This window comes from Fundulus heteroclitus, chromosome 19 (genome assembly GCF_011125445.2).
Source record: "Fundulus heteroclitus isolate FHET01 chromosome 19, MU-UCD_Fhet_4.1, whole genome shotgun sequence".
In the NCBI taxonomy this organism is placed as follows: domain Eukaryota; kingdom Metazoa; phylum Chordata; class Actinopteri; order Cyprinodontiformes; family Fundulidae; genus Fundulus; species Fundulus heteroclitus.
In genome coordinates this window covers 13,685,340-13,710,905 of record NC_046379.1, presented here as the reverse complement: position 1 = coordinate 13,710,905, position 25,566 = coordinate 13,685,340, and the positions used below count along the sequence as shown (strand labels likewise).

At 40.1% G+C, this 25,566-nt stretch overlaps 1 protein-coding gene across 2 annotated transcripts in view; it reads left to right on the top strand.

Annotated features, from left to right (window-relative positions):
* The window catches only part of dlgap2a (discs, large (Drosophila) homolog-associated protein 2a), a 281,858-nt gene that overhangs the window by 207,289 nt on the left and 49,003 nt on the right, over positions 1–25,566 (top strand). For both annotated transcript variants that reach the window (XM_036150388.1, XM_036150387.1), the window contains 2 exons: positions 6,585–6,799; positions 24,608–24,676. In XM_036150388.1, coding sequence (XP_036006281.1) covers positions 6,585–6,799; positions 24,608–24,676 — 284 coding nt within the window. The remainder of the gene's footprint in view (positions 1–6,584; positions 6,800–24,607; positions 24,677–25,566) is intronic.

The following is a 25,566-nucleotide window of genomic DNA, read 5'->3' as shown; positions in this document are numbered from 1 at the left end:
GGAGACTGTTTAATTTTGCAACAGTGCAGTGTTAAACCTCAACGTTACAGGTCTAGTGCCCCTTAGTGGCTAAGTGGCTAAAGGTTACATGGTTTAAATATACAATATAGATACTGATGTTAGTTAATGAGTTGCTCCATGTGGTCAGAAAATCACTCAGCGTGTAGCTCAGAATATGTCCAATATCATTTCTTTATCGGGGGCAATGCATCAGTCAGTGTCTTCTGCAACTGGAAATATTTGGAAACTGCTGAATTTGTCTTTTAATTGAGTGAGAGTCAATTGTAAGTGACTTCTTTCAACCAGCTGACTGACAGGGCCCAGCAACAGCTGGGGAAAGACTTTTCCCTATAATCCATGCTGCCTGAAAAAAACTTCACTCCAGCTCTTTTTTCAGTAGGGAAAGACTGATAAAGTGTGAACAGTTTTAATTTTTTTTTTATATATATATCGGTGATATACCTTGATACTGGTAACCAATATAAAAAAAGAAAAAGCTTTGATTGAAAATAGCTTATTGTGGGGAATTTATGCATTAAAGATATTGTTATTCTATTGAATTAGAGGTTTTGTGTATTTCCAGGAAAACTATTCCTGTTAAAGCTATATATTAAGTTTCATGTTAAAATTGTTCAAAGGAGAGGGGGTGGGGATGTTATCACTATTAACAATAAATTGGAAAGGACCAGCTCTGTTTTTATTTGCTTGTTAATGATAGTGCCATTTCAATCTGCCTTTGCATCAGCAGTGATGAGTCTGACACATTAGTGACATTTGGATATTGCCTCTCTCCTGCTGACATTTGCAAGAGAGGCTCTACTGCCGCCCATTTTGCTGTGAACTTGTGAACAGTGAATTAGTCACTGACAGGAAGACAAAAAAAACGTAGCATCGTTATTACGATTGATGCATTTGTCCAGTCTTTTAATTATCAATAGTGGTTTGGCACTACTTAAAACACCTTTTGACTGCAACCCCACACCAGTGTTGTAAAACTCCAACACAAGTCATAGAAGAAAAGAGATTCAAACTTCTTCAAGGCTAACCTGCTTGCCAGGATGTTTAAGTGATGAATGAACATGACGTCAGGGAAGACTCCATTTGTCCCAAACATTTTAATGACTGACAAGGTCATATTTTATGACGGTACGACCAAGCCAAGGTCTCTACAAAAGACAATCTGCAAAATGTGTGACTTAAAAAAAAACAAGATCTTTACATTCACTGCATAAATAGAAAGTCTTTTTTCCTACGTTTACTACTGTCACCATACAGAACTTGTGATTTCTCTCTATTATTTAAAGATATAGTAAGCTCAGGGTATGTAAACGTGTGAATTTGAAGGACATCTTTACTTTGGTATTTAATAACTTAACTGACCTGAAATGGGAACATTTTAGTCTTGTTAAATGTTAGGCATTGAGAAAAAACATGACTTTTTATGCAGCGCAAATAATGACAAGTTTCAACTGTGTCTGTGTAGTGTAACACACTACACACTCAGACCATGTGCGCACTCAATATGTTCTCCTCTGGTTCGAATATTTCCTTTAAGCGGCTTGCCAAAATAAAACACCCTCTTCGGATGACTCAAAAGGTCAAAGTTTAACAATTTAATCTACATAGATTAAAGATGAATTATTACAAGTTTCAGCGCTTAGGCTCTCATAACTAATCAATCCAGGTGACATCCCAAAGAAGAAGAGCCCCGAATCATGCCCACATGTCCTTCTTCTAAACTTGGACACACCCTTAAATGGGGCTAGTCTAAGTGTAAGCATGCATCTCAATCGCAGGGAGAGCTGTTCCAGTAAGAACTCCACCCAGCCTATGTTTAATTAGACTAGCGTTAACATTTTGCAAAACATTACCCAATTTACAGTGTTTCACAATTGCTAAAACACATTTATTGAAACCTCCTCCCATTTTTCCTCAAAACCTCAAACACAAATCTAAAACTACATTCACAAAACCACATGCTTCTCCGTCGAAACCAGACTTTCACCTCAAAACCAGTTCTCGTGTGGTCAAAACCAAACATTGCATTCAGTTCATACACAGAGTAAAAACACCTCAGAGCATTCATTAGACACCACAGAAAATAATTCATGACACAGCAACCAGCGCATGGAATTAACAGAAAATGTTTGTTACGATTGCTTAAGCATGATTTAGAAAACAGGGCTTTGCATTTCAAATCGCTACGCTCAATTAGCACAACCACACACACACACTATATGCAGAACACCTCTGATCCTGTGCAAAATGAAACACTTGTAAAAACTATAGACACATCTATAAAAAACATATGAAACACATTTCATAAGGCTTAATTCTGTTTGAAGCAGTTACACACTGCAGTGTTTAATTTTATCTCTCAGTGTTTAGACTAGGGTAAGCAAAGTACACAGAGAAAGTGAAAATATGCAACATGGTAAATTCACCAAACACCAAATCAATTCTGCAGAGTATTAAAAATATGATTCGTTTCTCTTCATATAACCAAAATCAGTCAACTTAGACAGTCACAACAAAACATGTCCCAACACTGTAAGCCTAGGGAATAGACAAATAAAAATATAGTAAATCAAAGGGTACTCTGTACACTTGTTTCATGCAAAGCTTGTCGCGTTGAAGAACACGGTCAATAGTTGAAAGAAACCCACTGTTGATGCCATCACAGTTGACATTGTCTTCAATTACTCTCTGCTGGATTTCCTAAGAGTCTACTAGCATTATTTTTGAAGCACCATGTCAACAATTAGTCTTTCTTATTGTTGGGAGAAAACAGTAGTCCTTCCACCGTCATTTGGTCAATTCTACAGGAAAGATGGACAGGGGAGAAAAAAAATGCATAATCTTACAAATGTATACAGACAGTAAAAATAGCTTTGTATTGAACATTACAGTATACCTACAATACACACACACACACACACACACACATATATATATATATATATATATATATATATATATATATATATATATATATATATATATATGTATGTATATATATATATATATATATATATATGTGTATATATATATATATATATATATATATATATATATATATGTATGTATATATATATATATATATATGTATGTATATATATGTATATGTAAACAAGATATAGTGTCTTCCTCTGCCTCTTCCTTGGGTCCTTCCTCCTCTTCAACCACGTCTCATACGTACTCCTCTACCTCTCGGTATGTTTCTGTCCATTGTAGCTCTTCGCACATGTGCCACCTGTGCTTCAGACATGGCTTTTGTACCGCCCGATTGGTCTGATCACATTATTAGATACGCGTGTGTTCAGTTTCGAGTTGCCTTGTGTTAAAGATGACAGCTGTGTTAGAGTTGTGTTCACATTTTGCTGTAAGTGTTTGGAATTTGAAAACACAAAGTGAATCCCAGTGTGAAATGTGTTTAGTGACAGAGAATGTGTTTAAGGTTTTGCAAATAAGAGCAGAAAAGTTTTACAGATTGTGTTTGAGGTTTGGCCAAAGGAATGTACAATTCAAAAAAATAAAAGTTTTGGGAACTGAGAAGTGGGTTTTAAGAATGGCGTTTGGTGTTTTTAGCAATTGTGAAAAACTGTAAACAAAGCCGACAAGTGTTTGTGTAAAACGCTCCAATCCTGACTCGGCTGTTCAAGACAATTAACTCTATATGGCTTTGGTGAATAAAATAATAAAGGTGAAAGCATGAGTGCAACGCTGGAAGATATCAATAGAAGCAGTTTGTGTAATGACATTGCAAACAAACAACACTGGTTCATTGCAGCGACAGAAATTGGCTCCACACCTTCAATAAGCTGCACTGCCACCCTCTTTATGGAAACCTATTAAAATTATATAATATAATTACTATATCTTGTGTAGTGGCATGTAGAATTAAAAATTCAATTTGTTTCTTTGTCGTATGATCATGACTCGCTCTGTATTCTCGCCACACTTTGTTACCAGTAAAATGGGCCCTGCTTGAAATTGATTCCCACAATAAAAATGTACATAATGCTAATATAAAAGTGCATTAATCTGCTTTGGTGCTATCCTATTCACATGCAAGATGCTTGATCATCCTGCTTGCTCCATTTTTACAATTGAAGACCAGCTTTATATTGTGTGTGGTGTGTGAAATATTTACTTCCATTTGCAGTAAAACAGGCAGCAAGTGCAAATAGGACTCCAAGTGCTAGCTGTAAATGGGATAATAGTGCTACTCACGTCCGGATATTTAATTACCTGCTTTAACGAGTGGAGGAAAATTGTGACATGTATTCCGCCTGGCTTGTGTTGTTGGCAGGAGCGAGAGCTGCAACAGCATGAGCAGAGATGGCTCCTATTATCTTGTCTGACAGCCATCTATCAGAAATTATAATTAGCAAAAATAATTAAAATCACAATTCACTCAAGTTTTCAGCAGCTTGTTCTTTGGCCATAATAGAAGACAATTTGTATACTGAGCAGCTGCAGAAATCGAGTAGATGATTTAACTTTTGTTGACTAATCAAGAAAATATTCGAGTTTCTCGTGTTTTGATCCAGGGTGTCCATCGTTTTCTTCGTCACTTAAGAATGTAATAGCTACTATGAACTCTTTGTTGTCAAATTTCTAGATTTAAGTCTGCTGCTCCCACCACAAACTCCAATGTTTAGTTTTTTTGTTTGTTTTTATCTGCAGGCACATTAACAAATTTAAGACATTCCTGAAACATTGTCACTCTGATTCCCCAAAATAAAATCTATTGCAACCAATTGCCTTCAGATGCCACTTAATTAGTAAACAGAGCCCACTTGCATGTCATTTAATCTCAGTATGAATCCAGTTGTGCTGTGAAGGACTCAGAGGCTTGTTGGGTGAACATTTGTGAGCAAACAGCATCATGAGGATCAAGTAACATAACAGACAAGTCAGGGATAAAGTTGTAGAGAAGTTTAAAGCAAGAGTTATGTTAAACAAAAGTTGTTTTATATAGTCTAATTACTGCGACAGACTGGCAACCTGTCCAGGGTGTACACCGCCTCTCACCCAGTGAATGCTGGTGATAAGCACCAGCACCCCCCGCGACCCCACAAGGGATAAGTGAGACGGGAAATGGATGGATGGATGGATGGATGGATGGTCTAATTATTCCAAGCTTCAAACATCTCATAACATCACTGTTGAATAAATCATCAGAAACTGGAAAGCATTTGACATAACAGCAAATCTACCAGTGATTCTGGTCATCCACCAAATCTAAAAGGTCAGGCGAGTAGAGCATCAATCAGAGAAGCAGGCAAGTCGCCCACGTTGACTCTAGAGAGGCAGCAGAAGTCCACAAGTTAGGTGGGAGAATCTGTTGACAAGACAGTACCTCTGCTGTACACCAGATATTTGTGTTTTATGCAAGTAAAGCAAAAAGAAAAACAAAAGAAGTTATGTTTGCAGTTTACCACAGTTAACATTTTGGAAGAAGGTCGCTCAGGCTCAGAAGAGATCAAAATCAAACATGAAGGCCAACATACAAAACTCTGTTTGGAGAAAGGTTAGCAATGCACATCACTCACAACATGCCACACCCAAAGTAAAACATAGCGGTGGTGGCATTATGGTGTGGGGTTTATTTCTTTAACAGGGACAGGGGAGCTGTTGTAGTCTCAAACGGCAGTCTTCAAGGGCCGGTGTCCAACAAATTTTAGATGTCTCTCTGCCTCAACACACCTGACTTAAATATCAGCTTCAATATTAGCTCGCCTGCATTTTAGTGAGGCAGTTTAGCCAGTTGAGTAATACCCCAAAAGACTTGCATCTGTAATTTAGGCAACATCTGATTCTACATAATATTGACACAGGTGGCTGAGGAAAAAAATAAGCCACACTTTTCAGATTTTATTGTTTCAATTTTGAATGTACTGTTTTCCTTTCATGTCAGCATTAAGTGTTACTTTTTGTGGGTCTGTGACATAAAATCCTAACAAAACACTTTGCTATTTGTGGCTATAAGTGTCAAATGATGGTGTAGAGCAAGACCCAAATACAGGGGGAGACAGAAGGCAGGGAGGAATTTTTCAAAATCCTTACAAAAGCTAAGGTCCACGGAGGAATCCAAACTAAAACATCATAAGAGTGAAACAGGGAAACAGGTTGGAGGGATTAACAAGGTAATCTGACCAATGACTGAGAAATATTTTAGCTGGATAATTGGTTGCTGAACAAGGAGCAGGTGGTGGATTAGAAACCGGGTGCAGCTGTAAGGGTAGGCAAGGAGCTAAAGTTCAGCTGAAGAAATGGCATAAATGGGTGACAGAACACACAGGGACCAAGGGAGCAGAATTTAAATACCAAAATAAAGTTACAAAGATCATGACAGTAAATGGTCAAAATAATAAACAAACTCAAAAGGCATCAAAATGTGCAGAGTACTGAATTATTATTATTATTATTATTATTATTATTATCTTTAGATTTGTACTCATGTTCTTGCTTAGAAGAGCATAGATAGATTTTCATGCTATAGTAAAAGCACTGAATGCAGCATGTGGGTCAGTGGGAATAGAAAAACAAACCAGCATTTTTTTGTCTCATCTCACCAGGTACCCCAGGATGAGTGGGCCGGTTATCCTGGAGGTGGGAAGGACGATGAGATTCCTTGCCGTCGAATGCGGAGTAGCAGCTATGTTAAAGCCATGGGGGATGAGGAAAGTGGGGAGTCAGACTCCAGCCCAAAGACATCACCTCAGAAGTCGGTGCGGCCGGATGCCCTGATCAAAGCCATCATCAGACCCAAGGACCTGCTGGACTCTCAGAGGTATGGCTCACCCAGAATCAGAAATCTGTTGTTCACAGATAAACAGAGAAGTTTCTTCTCTGTTTATCTTTTTTGTTCCGGGGTTTTTGCATTATCTTGTTTACAGTGCCTTGCAAAAGTATACACCCCTCATGGCATTTTTTTTTTTTTTTACATTCCAACCTGTAATTTAAACATTTTTATCTTATTTTTTTATGGATATGCACAAAATAGTCTAAGTTGGTAAAATTAAATGAGAAAATACGTATATATAATAAAAAAAAAGAATAAACAGAGAAAAAAAATAAATTGGCATGTGCATATGTATCCATCCCCTTTTGTGAGGAAACCCCTGAAAACTTTTGGTGCAACCAATAACCTTTTAAAGGTCTCATAATTAGTGAAATAAAGTCAAGTTGTTTGCAATCTATGTGTCACATCTGTCTGTATAAACACTCCTTTTCTGAAAGGCCCCAGTGACTGCAGCACCGCTAAGCACCATAAAGACCAATGAGCTCTCATAACAAGTCAGGGACAAATTGTTAAGAAGTACAAGTCAGGGTGAGGTTATAAAGAAATATCCAAATCTTTGACGTTCTCCCAAAGTACCATCAAATTCGAATGGAAAGTACATGATACCAAAATTATCCTGCCAAAAGAGGACCGCCCACCAGAACTCACAGACAGGGCAATGAGGGCATTAATCAGAGAGGCAGCACAGAGATGAAAGGCAACCCTGAAGGATTTGCAGAGTTCAATACCAGAGGGAAGGTTTTGAACAGTTATGCTCACTGAAGTGTTCTGTTATTTTGTCGTACTTGTGGGTTGCTTCACAATAAAATGTGTTGCTTTTAATTAGTGTATGTCAAGGCAGCATTTCATGTCAGCTCACTGTCAGTGTTATCATTTTCTCAAGCACAGCGTTGGCAGTTTTCATGTTTCATGCAAAGCCCCAGCATTTCATCAGAGCCACGCTGCTCATATCAGAACTTGGCACTTTTCCTTCATAGGTTTCTCACATCAGTTTTAAGAAAGAGCTTGGCACATTTCTTTTAGGTTGCACCCAAATACATGTGTGAGGTGATTTTTGGTTTAATTTGTCTTCATTTGAGGCATTCATCAAATTAAGAGACTGTTTCTCAAATGTATTAGATGTTCTATGTACTATTTTGAATCCAGAGAAACATGCACAGTTTCATATAAAAAAAATAGAATATAACTGAAAGGAACATTTGAATTTAGAGTAAAACTCATTTGGAATGATTTTCCACAGTAATTTGTTTTGTCAAGACTTTATTTCTGTTGATATTGCTCATTATGTTTTACAGATGATAAAAACACAAAATTAGGTTTTCAAATTCTAATTATAATATTATATAAACCCACAACAATGATTTTAAATCAATATACATCAGTTGACTGGAAGGTGTGTCCATGTACTATACAGTATATTCACTAAGTACTTGTCCTTTTACAAGAAATACTACATCAATGCAGCATGTCATTGAGGAGACTGGTGTCTCTGCAGAGGAGCAACTTGGGTATGGTTAACACAATGAATGTGACTGTTGTTGCGGATGTGCCAGGATACAGCTGTGTCTCTCCTGATCTTAAAGCATCAACTCCGGTTAAAGTCCACTCAGTGTAAATCTTCCCCTAACTCTTGAATGTGCTTTGCTTCACAATTCACCTAAGCCAACTGTTATCCTGCTGATTGTGCAACTTTTTTTTCACGCATTTTCCTCCCACTTAACTTTTCATTAATATGCTTGGATACTTTTTTTTTTTTTACTTTAGCACTGGCCAGTTGTCATCTCATTAGTCTTCATCATGATGGTGCGAGCAATAACATAACGTGTGTGCATTGAAAATCCCTTTTTATTGATATTATTTAATATTATATTTTCTGAGAAAATTTCATTAAAATTAGGTGTTAGGCACAATACTTGAACTGTATCCCTGTGCGTATGATAATTTTATATAACATGTGGATTTATCTTGAAACTGAAGTACTCAAAGAAACTAAATTTTCAATGCTATTCTAACTTATTAAGATGTACCTATGTCCCTATATCAGCTTCTTACAGTTATACTAAGACAAATATATTTATAGTGTCCCATTAGCCAGAAAAATGTTCAAATGCAAAACAAATTATATATTTTTTATTTCCATTTTTAGTGCAACTGTGCGCTCTTTGTTCGCAGCAGAAGGCAATTTGAAAGTACACAGCTGGTTGTTAAATACATTCCAGACCTACTTTCTAAAAGCAATGCTTTATCGGACTGTGTTCTTTAATTTTGAGTATGAAAGCTCTCAAAGCTGAGTGGTGGTTAGAAAGCATACATTATTTCTGTTGAATTGTATGATTTTTTTTTTGGCAAATTGGATCTCCTTTTTATTGTTACTAAATATTTCAAGTCTTTTGGCCCATCAGTTCAAATCAGGGTGCAGTATTTGCTTTTAATATTGGTTACAAAAAATAAATTGATTAATAAATGCCTGGTGCAGCTATAAACGTTTTGTCTTATGCATCAGGCAGCCTGTTCTGCTCTTATGTGGTTGCACAGAACACATCCCTATAGGGCCACTGCCACTTTTGCACAAATCATACAACTTGCCTTCAGGCAAATAACATAAGTTAAAGTGTAGACATTATGCAGAGATGACCTCGTGTCTAAATTCTTGGCAAAAACTGGGATACTATTCAGAATGACAGTAAGAGACAAATAACAAGATTGTGACTGTGTTGTGTTTTGTTGTAATCTCTGCACTTTTCAGATGATTAAAAGCATGTTAATTTAGTTTCAAAAGAGCTGTATCTTCAAGCTACTCTTTTTCCTTTACTTATTAAAACCGTTGTCGGCAACGCTCACAGTGCTGATCAAAAATATTCACACCACATCACCTTTCTCACATCTTTTTATGTCACATACTTATTCTAAGACTAGTTTGTTTAGGATTTTCTTCAAAAATAAAAGCAATTTAATTTACTTATGCCTCCATAAAGAGCACTGTTGCACTTTTCAAACCCTCTAGCAACTTTTTTTTCTTCAAAAAGGCGACCACAAACAAATCTACCAACTTTTTATTAAAGTGTTATTGGGGAATTTACGTGAAAGCAAACGATTGTTCTGCCGTTAGTGTCTTGAGGCAGCCAGGAAGGGGGTGCTGTGAGACCCCGGTGAATTTAGCTTCGGTTTGGACATTGGATATTAGCGCTCTGCGGCTAAAGCAGGCAGCCAGCCGACAGAGAGCGGCAGCCCCAGACCAGCCGACAGAGAGCGGCAGCCCCAGACCAGCCTCACTGTATGGACTCGAACTAGGCTCCACAAAGCCTCCTTCAACCTCCAGGGACGATGGGGGCGAAAAATCCTCCACTTTAAAAGAACGAAACAGGGCGTAACTACCAGCGTAATTCTGCTCCCTTTCCATGGTTCAATATGGCAAATCAAGCTTGCTGCTGCTTCCTCCCCCCCCCCCCCCCCCCCCCATCTTAAACACAACCCCATCCCATTCCCGCATATCCCCACCCACTTTGACAGAGTTTTCCAAATTTCTTTGGGGGCGGAAATATGCTTTAACACGGGGGTGAGTTACACTTTAACTGCAAGATCCCTCTGTTGACCAAGCATATCATGGCAAAAACCAAGCAATAAAGTCAAAGGAAGAACCAGGTAGTGTCACGGCACAAGTCCTAGAGAAGGATACAACAAATGCTTTTTGTTTTATTTCTAGTCAGAAATGGATAAAGTTTGGGATCAGTGTGACCCTCCCTAGACCAAACTGAGAAATGTTTTTGCATCCCCACAAAGTAACACTGAAGCACCTCCTAAGTGATCCGTAGGTTAGGATCTTATATCTCCTTGTGGAGATATAAGAACCACAGGAAAGGTCAACGGACTCCATCAATACGCCCTTTATTTAGAGTGGCCAGAAAAAAAGCCACTCCTTACAAAAACCCCTATGTATTATGTTTGGCCTGAACTCCAAGAATCATGTTTGGATGCTTGGTGGTGATAGCATCATGGTGTGGGGATGTTTTTTTTTTTCTGTGGCAGGAACAGGGCAACTAGTTTGCACAGGAGGAAGGAAAAATAGATTTTTCAAGAAACTCTTTTCCAGGTGAGCTGAATTAGGTAACCATTCATCTTCCTGTTCAACAATGACCCGAAGCACACAACCAAGATGCCAAAGGAGTGGCTTCAGGAGCCGTCTGTGGAATATCAGACCCAACCACATCCCAGACTTAAATCTAATTCAGCATCTCCGGGAAGACCTAAAATTGTCAGTGCACAGACACTGCCCACCCAACATGACTGGGCTTGAGGAGATTTGCAGAGAAGACTGAGGGAAAATACCCAAAACGAGGTGTGCAAAATGTGGCTAAACATACTGAAAAAGGAAATTTGATTACCAGAGAGGTTGCTTTGAGAAAATTGTCAGGAAATACTTTATAATCAAGGTTCTGGAAAGGAATCGCATCATTAGGTAAAGTGTGTAGATCATTGAGAAAAATACTGCAACAGTTTTAGAACAAGTCTGTACTGTAACAAAATTTGGGAAAGAAAAACAAATTATGTATACTTTCTATTGGCACTGTATTAGAACACCAGCACAAAGCAAGACTCGCGGTGAGAATTTATTTTCTGTGCAAGATGCCAGAGAAGAAAGAAAAGACCCAAAAATGCACTATTACTGCCAAATGATTCCCTTTTATACCCACATAATCAGCCAGATATTTCCCTCTGCAGATGTATAATGGCGAATCGAATGATACGGGTTGGGATCGTAATGATATTTGTGCCAGAAGATGCAGTCACTTTGCCCCTCTAACACGTCTCTGAGATTACGCCTATAATGTACGGTGCTGCCATAGTGAGGCTTCCTGTTTTTTTCACATCATGTTAAAGCTCCCCCCCCCCCCTCACTTTCCATTCTGAATAGATGTAAACGGTAAATGATTTATGAGGATGCAACAGCAGGAAGGGATATCAATAGCAGTTATTGTACTCGAAGGCCTCGCTGAATAAACGACTCGCTCGGTGGTTTAGACCCAGAGTCTGCTGATCTTTGCTAAAAAGCCAGATATTGACCAGAACCCCTCAAACTGTGTGGTCTGCCTCTGAATCCATTGACAGAAGCGGCTGCGTTATTGAATCTGCAGGATAGGGGATGTTGTTGGTTCTTTCATTTCCAAACCCACAAGTGTTCCCAAAGGTGTTGTTCCAAACCATCCTTATACCAAATAAATATGCCAAGATCTAGCGTTGTGTTATCTGTTTAGTTTTTTTTTGATCACAGCAATGGCATACTGAATCAGCCTATACCATGATTAACAGAAATTTGGATTGTTTTTTTAAACTATTTCTCAACCTCAGTACACAGGATTAGCAAACACTTGCAGCTAACCCTCACACCAACACACTGAACAAGTCAGGGTCACTTTGTCTTGGTGCACAGAGCTGTGTGGACCTACTAAATTCAATGAAATTTCTTACAATGCGATGAAAGCCCTAGAATGGGAATCCTTTGTAGCCCATGTGGCTCCTCTCCAGGACGCTGTCAAGGCCCACAGCAAAGGGCTGCATTTTAAGACGAAGAGATTGATTGGACAATGCCTCACTGCTGCTCTAATCAACCTCATCTGGCACTGTTCCCTGAGCTACACTCCGCCACTGGAACCACGCCCTTTTACCACAATCTATCTTTGAACTCCTCTTTTGCAGTGTATGTATCAGAGTTTAGATATACTTATTGTTTTTGGATCATTTAAACCCACCCTTCTCTTTATTCTTACATCATTCTGTTCAGACTTGAGGTAAGGTTGGTGTGAGCATACAGCACCTTGCGAAATTGTCCATAACCCTTATATTTCTTTGCATTTTATCTCTTTACAACAATAATCTTCAATGGATTTTATTAAGATTTTATGTGATCGATCGACAAAGTGGTGTATAATTTTCAATTGGAAACAAAAGGACATATGGATTTTGACAATGTTTCACTTTAATCACGGCTCCAAATCTTTTGAGAAATGTCTCTACCAGCTATGCTCATCCAAAGTATGAAAATTTTCCTTTTGTTTTTTTTTGTCTGTAAACAATGTTCTGGCCACGTATTCTTAGTTGGATATAAGTCTTTACCAATTCTAACACATCAACAGGCTTTGATATAAAGTGCTCTATCATAGCTCTGTCCCTATGTTTAGGGTTGTTGTCCTGCAGGAAGATTAACCTCCACCCCAGTCTCCGGTCTTTTGCAGCCTCTAGCGTGTTTTCTGTCAGGATTGTTCCATATTTTGCTCCATCCATTTTCCCATAAGCTCTGACAGGCTTCTCTGTTCTTGCTGAAGAAAAGTATCCCCTCAGCATAATGGTGAAACCACTGTATTGGTGGTTGATGGTGTTTTTCACTGAAATGTGCAGTGTGCTTTAAATAGCATTTTGTATGTATGCAGAAAAGTTTTCATCTGAGCAGAGCTCTTCTCCACTTGTTTGATGTGTCTCCTTCAACACTGTTGTTAACCTCTTTCTTCTTGTCTGTTCTCTAAAACGAGTTTTATCAAGAGTTCATGACAAATAGTCATCATGATCAAAGATTTTCCCAATTGAGCTGCAGATGGGCTAAATGCTGAAGACACATTTCAAAACTAATTAATACAATTTTTAATGGATTATTATTATTATTATTATTATCATCATCATCATTTGCTTTGCTCCATACACCACTTTAGGTGGACGGTAACATCTTGATAGGTTTGCAATGGTGCCATCCTCCCTCACTGATCATGCAGGTTCAAATTGCTTAAATATGTCCAAAGCTTTGGATGGCTTTATAAAACCCAAAGGCTGGTTCACATAACAGGATTTTAACACACCACAGTTGAACAGATTTTTCTCAGGATCAGTCAGATGTCAGATGGGAAATCTTGCGAAACCTCCCAAGATCAAACGTGAGTTCAATCTGAAAAACTCAGAGAGAGAAATGGCAATTAGAAGGATTTTATTGATACAATATTTTAAGTCTTTGGCGCTCAGACCTCGGCAGGAACATTAATGCTGAATTATACTTTAATATGCATAAGTAGATGTATGAGAACAGGTATGTTCCCCCCGGGTCTGAAACTGGTGGTGGAGTGGAGATAGAAGAAGTTTGTTCAGTCCATATGGTGATCTGTTTAAGATAGATGTCCAACTTGATAAACACAGGTTGCATGAACTGTCCATGATGAGCAAGCTTGAAGCGACTGTGGAGAGGAAAAACTCCCCTTTGGGAAGAAACCTCTGGCAGAACCGGGCCCAACATGGTGGTCTTCTGCCGGACCAATAACAGGCGACTGAAGGGAGAAAACACTCTGATGGGTTGAGGATGGAGGAACGTCTTGGAAGCTAGATGAACTCAGCTACGATGGTGGAGAAGGGGTTGGGGGTGGGTTGAATCGGACATCTGATTCGAAATCCAACATGCAATCCGTTTGCGCTTGCTGGTTAGCAGGCTGAGACGAGGATTTGAAGTTGCTTTTAAGATGAGCGTGGGATGCTGATTGGCTTCATGGAGGTGCGGTTCGTAGCTGATTGGCTCACATCAGAGGCGTATCGGACTCTGATTGAATGGAGGCAGGCGATGAGTTTCTTCAATTGAACTTGCGCCTTCAGCTTCATTTCAATCTGAAAAACTCACAGAGAAAGAAATGGCAATTAGAAGGATTTTATTGATACAATATTTTAAGTCTTTGGCGCTCAGACCTCGGCAGGAACATTAATGCTGAATTATACTTTAATATGCATAAGTAGATGTATGAGAACAGGTATGTTCCCCCCAAAAATGCCGAGGTCAGAGCGCCTGCTCATAAGGCAGTGTGACGGGATAGTGATTTGAATGGGAGATGATTAGGTGAATGAAATGAACGAAATGAACAAGGAGAAGTGAGCAGAGATGCTTTCTTGCGGAAGATGTCTTGCGTATGCTTCTTGCGGAAGATGTGAGCAGAGATTCTTTCTTGCGGAAGATGTCTTGCTTATGCTTTCTTGCGGAAGATGTCTTGCTTATGCTTTCTTGCGGAAGATGTGAGCAGAGATGCTTTCTTGCGGAAGATGTGAGCAGAGATGCTTTCTTGCGGAAGATGTCTTGCTTATGTTTTCTTGCGGAAAATGTGAGCATGAATGCTTTTCTTGCGGAAAATGTCTTGCTTACGCTCTCTTGCGGAAGATGTCTTGCTTACGCTCTCTTGCGGAAGATGTCTTGCTTACGCTCTCTTGCGGAAGATGTCTTGCTTACGCTCTCTTGCGGAAGATGTCTTGCTTACGCTCTCTTGCGGAAGATGTCTTGCTTACGCTCTCTTGCGGAAGATGTCTTGCTTACGCTCTCTTGCGGAAGATGTCTTGGGTACGCTTCTTGCGTACGCTTTCTTGCGGAAGATGTCTTGCGTATGCTTCTTGCGGAAGATGTCTTGCAGATGATGCACGTAGAGAAATGAGTAATCATGACAAGATGCGACACAGGTGACATGATGCATAACAGGATGCATATCAGAATGCTTGACGCAGGCATGAAAGAACACATGACGAGACGCAGGACCAGATTCTTCGAGACGCACGAGAGAGTGCATTGCAGGATACATAACAGAATGAGTGACGGGATAACTGTCAACATGAGTGGCAATATGAATGAAAGTATACATGTGATTAATGATGATGTGAAAGAAGCATGAAAGATCAATTATATGATAGGAGAGTTACGAACTGTGATGATTATGAATGATAAACTCAATTTGAAAGAGTGAAACCTGAAGGGTCTGACGGAACATGTGAAAAGTTTCAATCCACCACCAGTATTTGCAGTTAGATTACCTTAAAGCCGAGAGGCATTGGGCAGCTAAAATGAATGGAAGCTCAGAATGATGTGTGAGGCATGATGATGATGATGATGACCGAGCCCATTATTTGAGTGATCAGGAACCTGTGAAACAATTATAGAGAACCCCCCCCCAAAACCTACGGATGGCAACATCCGTAAATTTTTAAACACATCCACGACAGAAAGGCATTATAGAATATATTTCGATCAGGCGAGAAGCAGACCAGACGGTCAAAACGGCAGCTCTCAACAAGAGTATCCTGTTCAAGAAGGAAAGAACAAATTTAGCGAACTCTAGCTGCCTGGAAATAAAGCATGACTCTGGCAATGATGCATTTGTGAGATTGAGGTGACCAAGCAAGGGGGGCAGCTGACAGTTGAAAATAACTGATATGGGACGAGACTGATATCTTGTGAATTCGAGAGCTTATTGCAGGCAGGAACCATGCTGGAACCAAGTTGAGATCAATACCTAGAACTCGGTTTGCAGGCCGACAGGTTTAATTTAAAAGGACAAACTGAGAATAGTGAAAGGAAGATCTAGGAGAGGAAGTGACCACAAGATGAATGAATGAAGAGGATGAAGATGGTAACATGACTGAACATTGTGCCAATTCAGGCACCACAGAGAAAGCATGCTCCAGACGGGCAGAGAAGAATGAAAAGGAGAAGCAGCGTAGCTTAATGAGAGGGCCGTTTGCCGCGAAGGCCTACCAAACAGGGCCGTTTGCCGCGAAGGCCTACCAAACAGGGCCGTTTGCCGCGAAGGCCTACCAAACAGGGCCGTTTGCCGCGAAGGCCTACCAAACAGGGCCGTTTGCCGCGAAGGCCTACCAAACAGGGCCGTTTGCCGCGAAGGCCTACAAAACAGGGCCGTTTGCCGCGAAGGCCTACAAAACAGTGATGTGGAATGGGAGATGAAGGTGAGGTGAATGGTGAGGTGAGGTGAGGGGAACGGTGAGATGGATGGTGAGATGAGGTGAGATGAATGGTGGGGTGCTCGGCCGGTGCTCGGGGTTGCTGCATGGCTGATGCATGGGGGCTGATGCATGGGGGCTGATGCATGGGGGCTGATGCATGGGGGCTGATGCATGGGGGCTGATGCATGGGGGCTGATGCATGGGGACATGAAAGATGAATGCTCATGACATGAAGGACACAAAACAGGCACATACAGAGTACATGAGGAGTAGGAGACGGGCACATGGCAGGGCACATGGCGGGCACATGGCCGGGCACATGGCAGGGCACATGGCAGGGGTATGAGACAGGTACGAGCAGGGTACGAGACAGGGCACGAGACAAGGCACACAACGTAGCACGTGGCAGTGCCCGATGAAAGTAGGTGAAGAGAATTTGACAGAATACTTTATGAATGCCTGGCCAGAGCAGCAGAGCTCGTGAAGGGCACAACAATTGGTATAAATTGCTGGATTTAAAATGCACTTCTGAAATAAAATGGGTTAAGTAACAACTCAACCCTACTGTCCGGTTAAACTGAACGTGAATGACATTGAAGGTACTTAATGCGGACGGATTGCCAATAGTAAGTCTTTGAATGACGAAATCAGAGATTTAAAATGCTGAGACATTTGCTAATACAGCCTGCAGGTTGATGATAAAGGGGAGACGAGAAGAACGTTGCCATATCAAAGATAGTAAGAGAACACAGGAATGGGAAAACCAAAGAGGAAAAATGGTAAGGTTAACATTTCAACTTACAAACTTAATTAACACTTAAAATCAAGCATACTATGGACAAGAAATTACTGTAGAAAATATGAACAATGAGTTGAATTAGAATGACATAATTATGAAATAAGAGAAGATTAATGGAGTCCATCACGAACCATACTGCAACCAGTAGGTGGCAGTAATGCTACTACAAGCCTGTAGCCAACCGCCAAAACCATAAGAAGAAGAAAACGAAAACAAACAGAATGGATGGGATACCTCTGCCTAACAGACGGACAGTTCAGGAGCATGATGAGCGAAATGCATGTAATAAGAATGAAAACATGAGTGGATACGTGTTACCTTGAGCTGCTAGGAGCGGCATGAGAGGAGATCCGGCTGAAAGTTGCGCAGGATGATAGCCGCTTTCGGCTACGAAGCAGAGCGGGACCGGAACTGAGTTAGAGTTGGGACGGCGTCTACGTCGCTTGTGAAAAGCGGGGATTTGCAAGTTCATAGCGCCAGGAATCGGAGCTGATGAAAACAGAGGTTGGGAGACGGAATGAGACGCCACGGCGGAAGAAGGCTCGCTAAGAGAGCGAATCCAGGTCAGTGCTGGTTAAGATATGCTGGAGCGAATACAGAGATTGCATAGGATGGATGCGCGGCTAGATGGCGTTCCTAAGAGCAGCAGGATTTGAGGATTAGTTGTTATCGTCTTGAATCGGACATCTGATTCGAAATCCAACATGCAATCCGTTTGCGCTTGCTGGTTAGCAGGCTGAGACGAGGATTTGAAGTTGCTTTTAAGATGAGCGTGGGATGCTGATTGGCTTCATGGAGGTGCGGTTCGTAGCTGATTGGCTCACATCAGAGGCGTATCGGACTCTGATTGAATGGAGGCAGGCGATGAGTTTCTTCAATTGAACTTGCGCCTTCAGCTTCATTTCAGAGTAAATAAACATGGACGATGAAGAGGAAAAATAGCAATAGTTTGTGGACTAATTTTATCACTGAAAAAACACAAAACAAAAAGGCGTTGGTTAAAGGAGTGTAGACAGCGTGAACTACATTATGATATGGAGGTGAGTTTTTTTTTTGTTTTTTTTTTTGTTTTTTTGGTCAGGGGGTTTCTGACATGCTGCTTGCTTGTTTGTCTTTGGTAAACACCACAAGCTAGGGTATCAGGGCAAGACAATCCAACATGTTGAATATTTCAGATACGAGGACGGAGCGGTCCCGACATTACACCAAGTGGACCCGATCGCTCTTAACACACCACACATGGCAGGAATCTTAAGATCATCTTAAGAGCCTCGCCGATAGTTGGCGCCAGTCCGAAGAGGAACATTGGGGCAAAAATAGGGTGAAAAATCCTGCCGTGTGGACCTGCCTTAACTCCCATTTAAACATGTCCAGAACTTTATTCCTGATCTGTCTGCTGGGTTTCTTGGTCTGTATACTATTTGCACAATAATACCGTCTAACAAAGACCTGAGGCCTTCACAGAACGGCTATATTTATTCTGAGATCCGACTTCTAATTAAGCAACCTCTGAAGGTACTGAATTTTATGTAAAGGCATCAGCATAAAGGGGGCTGAATATAAATGTACGCCACACATTTTATTGGTAAAATACAATACTCTTGAACTTCACAACTAATCTGTATCTTTACAGGTTAGATGTCCTAACAAAATCTATGGAATTTGTGACAATGTGTGTGTGCGCGCGTGTTGCTGGGGGGGGGGGGCAGAGGGTGTGAATACTTTTGTCCACACACTGTTAACCTCTAACAGATTGGCAGTTCATCATAGGGTAATGCATCGAAGGGGGAGCATGGAATAAAAACGTACTGTCATTCGTAAGAACAAACAGTATTCCTCTGATCCTAACATGGGGCCCGAGGGATACATCAGCTTTCAGTTGTATACCACGGTTCTCAGAAAATAGCTGTTTGGGAATCACCTTGTGAATGCATAAAACTATTTTATATACGTCAAACTATGTGATCTTTGGTATTTTACTAAATAAATTGGAACAATAGTCTTCCTCTGTCAGGGTGCTAGTAATGTGCATCTTAAAATCCTATTTAAAGCTGTTTCTTCATGCAGTGTTCTGTTGCTTGTTGATGCACCACTGGCACTGAATGGCATCCAAACTTTCAATTATGAAACCATCCTCTGGAAAATGATCTGGCACTAGCATAAAAATGAGAAACCCAGAAGAAGTAATTCTCAAGGTCATGTTAAAGGTTTCTTGGGAGGAAAATTGGAAAACATGCATGATTCCAGACTTTTGCACAGCATTACACAAAGTTTGCATGACAACTAATATTAAATATCAAGCATTAACAAAACTTCTATACATTTTGGTATTGTGTAATGTGTATCATTATGTTATATTACCATCTTGATTACTGCTTCGGGTCTTTTTAATGTTTATTCTTCAGTATTTTGTGCCTGACTTTAGTTATGTTTCCACTTTGAGTCCACACCAATGAATTATCATAGATGCCAGGCCAGAACTACCTGCACGGGAACCTTTTTGCTGTTATGGATCATTGGACTTGTTGGGATAGAATTAGATTGAATTGAAGACAGATGGTACATAGGTTAGATTTCCTTTGCACTTGTAGCAATTTGATGTCCCTCTGGGGCCAAACACAAATCTGACAGCAGCGGCTCCCTGAAGCAAATCATGTTAAAGTGAGAACAGGTTGTCAAGTCGTGTCACCTCCCCTCCGTCTTTCCTTCTTTCGAGCTCTCCATCACTCCTACAGTTGACAAGATCTTTGTTCGTCCCACCAATGAAGAACACATCGCAGTCATGGATCCACTGAGCCGGAACAGTTTGAGCAGTTGAAGTAAGATTAGATGTCAGTCAATGTTTTAATTAAATATCATTTGCCCGTCCTCAGCCCAGAGCAGCTTGCTTTGGTTCTGTGAGCTAAAAACCCAACAACTTTAATAAACCCTCTTTGAAACAACCATTTTTTTTTTTTTTTTGTTAGCAACAGTCAGACCAGGTAAAGATATTCAAACACTGTGTTAATGCTAATGGATTCAGTAGCATAGAGTAAAATCCATTATCACCCATTAGGATTATGAATAAAGCCATGTCTGATAACCTGTATTGCCATTGCTGTGTAACATCCATACGGTCTTTCAATGGCTTTGACTTTGTGTTTTGATTACAAAAACAAATCAAGTGAACCCATTTTTTTTCGCAAAACATAACACATGTTTTTTTTGTCCTACATAAATAACTGACTTCTGGCATGGCCATAATTAATTATGCTTAACACAGGCAATAAATCCAGTTCAATAAATCCTGATTGAACACTTTGTAATTACCCATTCAGATGGGATTGTATGTACAAGCATGCCTCCTGAAGTCCTCAAGGTCAGGCACTATTTCAGTCCATTGATTTGCGCCCAAAGCTGAGGTGTCATGCATAATTTGGATGATTATCTGTTTGCGAGGCCTTTTCCCAACACATAATTATCCGTATTTGAATGACACTGAGCACTGTGGCATTTACAAACCCTAATGCCCAGGGCTCTCAAGTTTCATCAGAAGTTCATGCACATGCACGGATGAACATGTGGGAGCTGGGTGCAGGAGATGAGGCTTAGGCCTCTTTTGCTTCTGTCTCAGCACTGATGCTGATTTAGGGATCCCTTCCTCGGGGTTCTTCTGAGCTCTGGCCACTTCAGTGGCCTGATGCCTGCTCAGGGAGTTGCTGGATCCGTAGGGGTTCCCTCTCCTCAGTGCTGGGTGGACTGAGCCAGGGGCTTGTTTAGACTTCTGGCCACCGAGCTACTGACTTGGCCATCACTAGGGGACATGGAGTGGTTTATATACTGTATCTCTTACTGTGCCTCCTTGGCCGGGGACTGCTGCTGCTGTGCTTCGTTAGTACGTTTGATCTACCTCTTTGTCAGGCACTTAGGTATCCTATGAGGGGTGCAAGGTGTCTGTGCTTGGAGCTGAGACTACCAGGAAATGGATTCAAAATCGTGTGCCTTGAGGACAGTGTCACTCTTTCTAAAATAAAAGTTTTAGAGACGCACCTATGAGAAAGTTCAGTTTTTGTTACACTTTAAAGAGCTGATATTAATTTTAATTCTCTACGAACATTGGTAAAAGAAGTTAAGAAAACATAATATTAAACATTGATAAAAGAATAGCAACATTTGAAATGTTGATTAACTATTTACACTGGAAGAGGTGCGATCACGTTGCACATGTGTATCAGAAATCCATTGCAAAAAAAAAAAAAAAAGAAGTTTTGCTCATTTGAAAAACTAAGACAAAATAATAATAGGTTGACATTTTTAACTGGCTTCATGAACCAAGATAGATCGGACCCAAATCCGATCTATATGCCCATATGCGACCCATATTCGTCTTTTTCACGACAAGATTTAAAAAATAGTCTCATGATTTTCAAAGCCTGAGACACCACACGTAACAATAAAAAAATCATACATATAACAGGTTTGCTGGTACAGATTTCACTCATAATCAGTCAGATGACAGATGAGAAATTTAGCAAAACCTCTCATAATCAAACGTGATTTCAGAGTAAATACAAATGGACAACGAGGAAGAATAATGCCGATAGTTTGTGGACTAATTTCAACAGAGAAAAAACATAAAAAGAAAAATGGTTGCGAGGAGTTGGCGCGAATGGGGGCTCTGCATTTGCTGCACTATGGAATGGAAGTGAACTGTTTTTTTCTTCTTTTTTCTTTTCGGGGTTTCCCTCATCTCGCTTTCTGATTGGCTACATTTCCCGTTCAACAGGCTGCCTGCTCGTTTGTCCTGGGGGGGCACCACACATGCTAGGATATCAGGGCAAGACAATCCAACATGTTGAATATCATCAGGTTTCTGTGAGACAAAATAAATCAATCTTTCTTAACAGAAATCAAAGTATTTCAGGGAAGAAACCTTATATTTAATAAACCACATTTAATTATTTGGTTGTTTGGTTCAAGTTAAGTCATACTATTTTTTTATGATTTGCTCTTTTAAGATCCGTTTTTAATCTGGTTAGTTTTGGCTGTGAGAAAGACACTGTCTGAATAGGGTAATGGGTGGGTAACAGTACAGAAGCTGCAGAGAGGTGTGTTAAACTATGGCTCTGCGTTCTGGTCTGGACCCTGGGCTGTCAGCATTTTGGAGAACTAATAAATCCGGCCAGATTCCTGGAAAGAAGAGCTGCACCATCCAAAGTGGGATGGTTGCCGTCTCTCCAGGTCAGACCAGGTTTTCCCAAGAAACTTCGGCAGTTATCAATGTAACCTATCAATGTCGTTTTCAGGACACCACCTAGACAAACAGTGGTTGAATGATGACATGCAGCTAAACACATCATCACTAATCAGGCAGGGGACCAGAGAAAATTATGGAGTCTGCCATTGTTTTAGCAAACCTACCAAAACAACATTAACTTTAGTGACCTCTGATTGGCTTAACTGGGTGTCATTACCGCCAGTGTGAATAACAATCTTACTGTATTATGCTTATCCTTAGCCAGCAGTTTAAGGTAGGATATGATGGTGCCTGTTCTGGCCCCCGGCTAACATTTGACAATGGTCCCTGGTATCTCTAGTGCCACGTTTCTGACTATGAAGCTGCCAATTACTTCTCAGCTGGTGTGTCGCTGAGTAGCGAAAATTTGTTTGAATCGCAGACAGATTGGTGGTGACCTGGGGGCTGGGATCTAGAGCTATGTACCGGTGACGGTACGCAGCGGTGACCCAGCTAGCTTGATTACCCGGCTGCTCGGGTGCTGATGGGGGACCACTATGTGAAGGTAATCTCTGTGGCTTCGATTCTGACACCCTTACCTCCAAAGCTACAAAAACACTACATTTATTACATGTACCATTGTCTCTAAAGAAGACAGAGGAAGAACTGAACATCAGACACAGAGAGCAGGAGAAAGGGGGTGACTTAGACAGCTAACGGAAGGGTTGGTGAGGAAGTCACAGTAGGGTTAAAGCTAGGCTAGGCTAGGCAAGGCTAGCGACCTCTTACCGTGGTCGAAAAAGTAAACCATGTGAAACACGAGAAGTTCCTTCCTAGAGGTGAAGTGCAACAGAAAATGTGTTTTTTAAATGTGCTTATGTGTCAGAAACAGATAGATGTCACAGCAAAAATAATTAGGATAAAATCAAGAGAGTCTGGAACAGCAAACCACAATCTACACCAGGATGCAGCAAAAGAAGAACACAGGAAGTGACACAATACGCCTTACCCAATCAGATCCAACTCTGGACTCGATATTATAACAACATCATTAAACAATTATTTGGTCTCTCTACTGATCCGGGAAAAAAAACTGTTTTGATGTGGGGGGTTTTTATCTAATTTCCAAGATTTGTGTTGCCTCTTCTGCCTTTTAAGTTTTCTAGCAATTTTACGTCCTTTCATGGCTCTGAACTTTGCTCCCTGAAAAATACCTTCCCAAAAACCTTTTCTTGGATGTTTGAATCAGTTCAACAATTGACTGCATATTTTTGCTTGCAGCATGACAGACATTGGGAGTGTGTCATTCCCCATTATCCATCACCCTGATATTTTCCGACAATGGAGGCATTAGCAACAATCAGAAACATTAGAGGAAATTTGGTGTGACGTGATTTAATAAAAAGCAGCCAACACATTCTCAAAACAGACTACCGTCACTCAGCTGATGATATCACTACATGCAGGGTGATACAGCTTTTAAGCATTTGCCTGCTTACTTCTGTCTGATATTTTCAGCTAAAAGGTTTATTAACAGTTTTTTTTTTTTTTTTTTTTTTTTTTTTGCACAAGGACTACCAGAGGGGTGTTTTTTTGGATTGTTTACTCACCAACTACGGGATGAGATTGGTGGTTAATAATGAACTCTAACTGTTTTGCCTACACATCGTTAAATACTTTTGGTCAGATATGGTGCTGGAAATCATCTTTGTGTATTTACAAAAATCATAACATCCTTGCCATTACTCACCACTTGAGTTTGTGTACACGCTTTTTATTTAGATATTACCTGCACCAGACCTTTTATCAGTCTGATGCTGACACTTTCTATGTTTACGCATCATGCAAAGGCCACTTTGGTCATATTGTATCACCCTAATGTTTGCAGCACTTTGGTGAAGCCTTCCAAGCAAACATTCGATGGGTTACAAATTCCATTCAGAGCTGTATTTCCATTGAAGTCTTGCTGAGAGACCTCACATCCCATCCAGCAACCCCTCGTGGAACCCAGTAACTTTGTTCTTTTCTCTACCCACAGCTCTTACCGCCTGGATAAAATCAACAGTGACATGCATAACTACATCACCAATTTTGCTGCAGACTTAAGGTGAATACAGGTATACTTTCTGTTGCGGCCATGTGCACAGAGGTCAGATTTTGCCTTCCTGTTAATATGATAATATGGACACATCTCATAAAAAATACTGTTAATAAAGGTTTACCTTGGGCAATTTACTAATATGCATGAGGTGATATAACTAAATTAGATTTGATAAAAAAGGGCAGCTTATACAAATAGCTTAATAATATCTAGATGTTCCCATCTTCCCCCTAAAAGTTACCTTATCCTTCACAAATCTGACCTTAATAAAACAAAAAAAAGTAGTCCAGTTTGAAATTTACCACAAGCTATGTACAAAGCAAACATGTGGATAAACGTACTTTGATAAGAGCAGGTCAAGTGTGAACATTTTCGACAAAATGCAACATGTCTTGTACAGCACTTTGCCCTAAACATGGCACATTAAAAGGTGGTGGCTGCATCCTGTTGTGGAGAGGCTTTTCTTTAGCAGGGACAGGGTTCTTGGATGGATTTGATGGGACGATGGATGAAGGTAAATACAGGGAAAAACATACTGAAAGTGAAACACTGTTTGTGGCAAATGGCTTCAAGAAAAGGACAGACAGAGAGGCAATGAAATGAATTAGGTGAAAGTATATTAATGAGTTACAATGGCCAGTTCAATTGAGAATCTGGAAAAAGACTTTATCATTTACGTTTAGGATAGTGTCAATATCTAGGTTTCCATATAATTGGAAGTGAATAAATCCAAATGTACAAAAAAAAAGAACACAACAATATAATAAATTAAACGCAGTGAAATTAACTAATATGGCAAAAGCAAAACTGCACAATACAACAATTGAGTAAGATTTTAGAACATAAACAACAAGGCAGTGATGTAAACCAAAAGAATACCAAAACCCAAACACCTG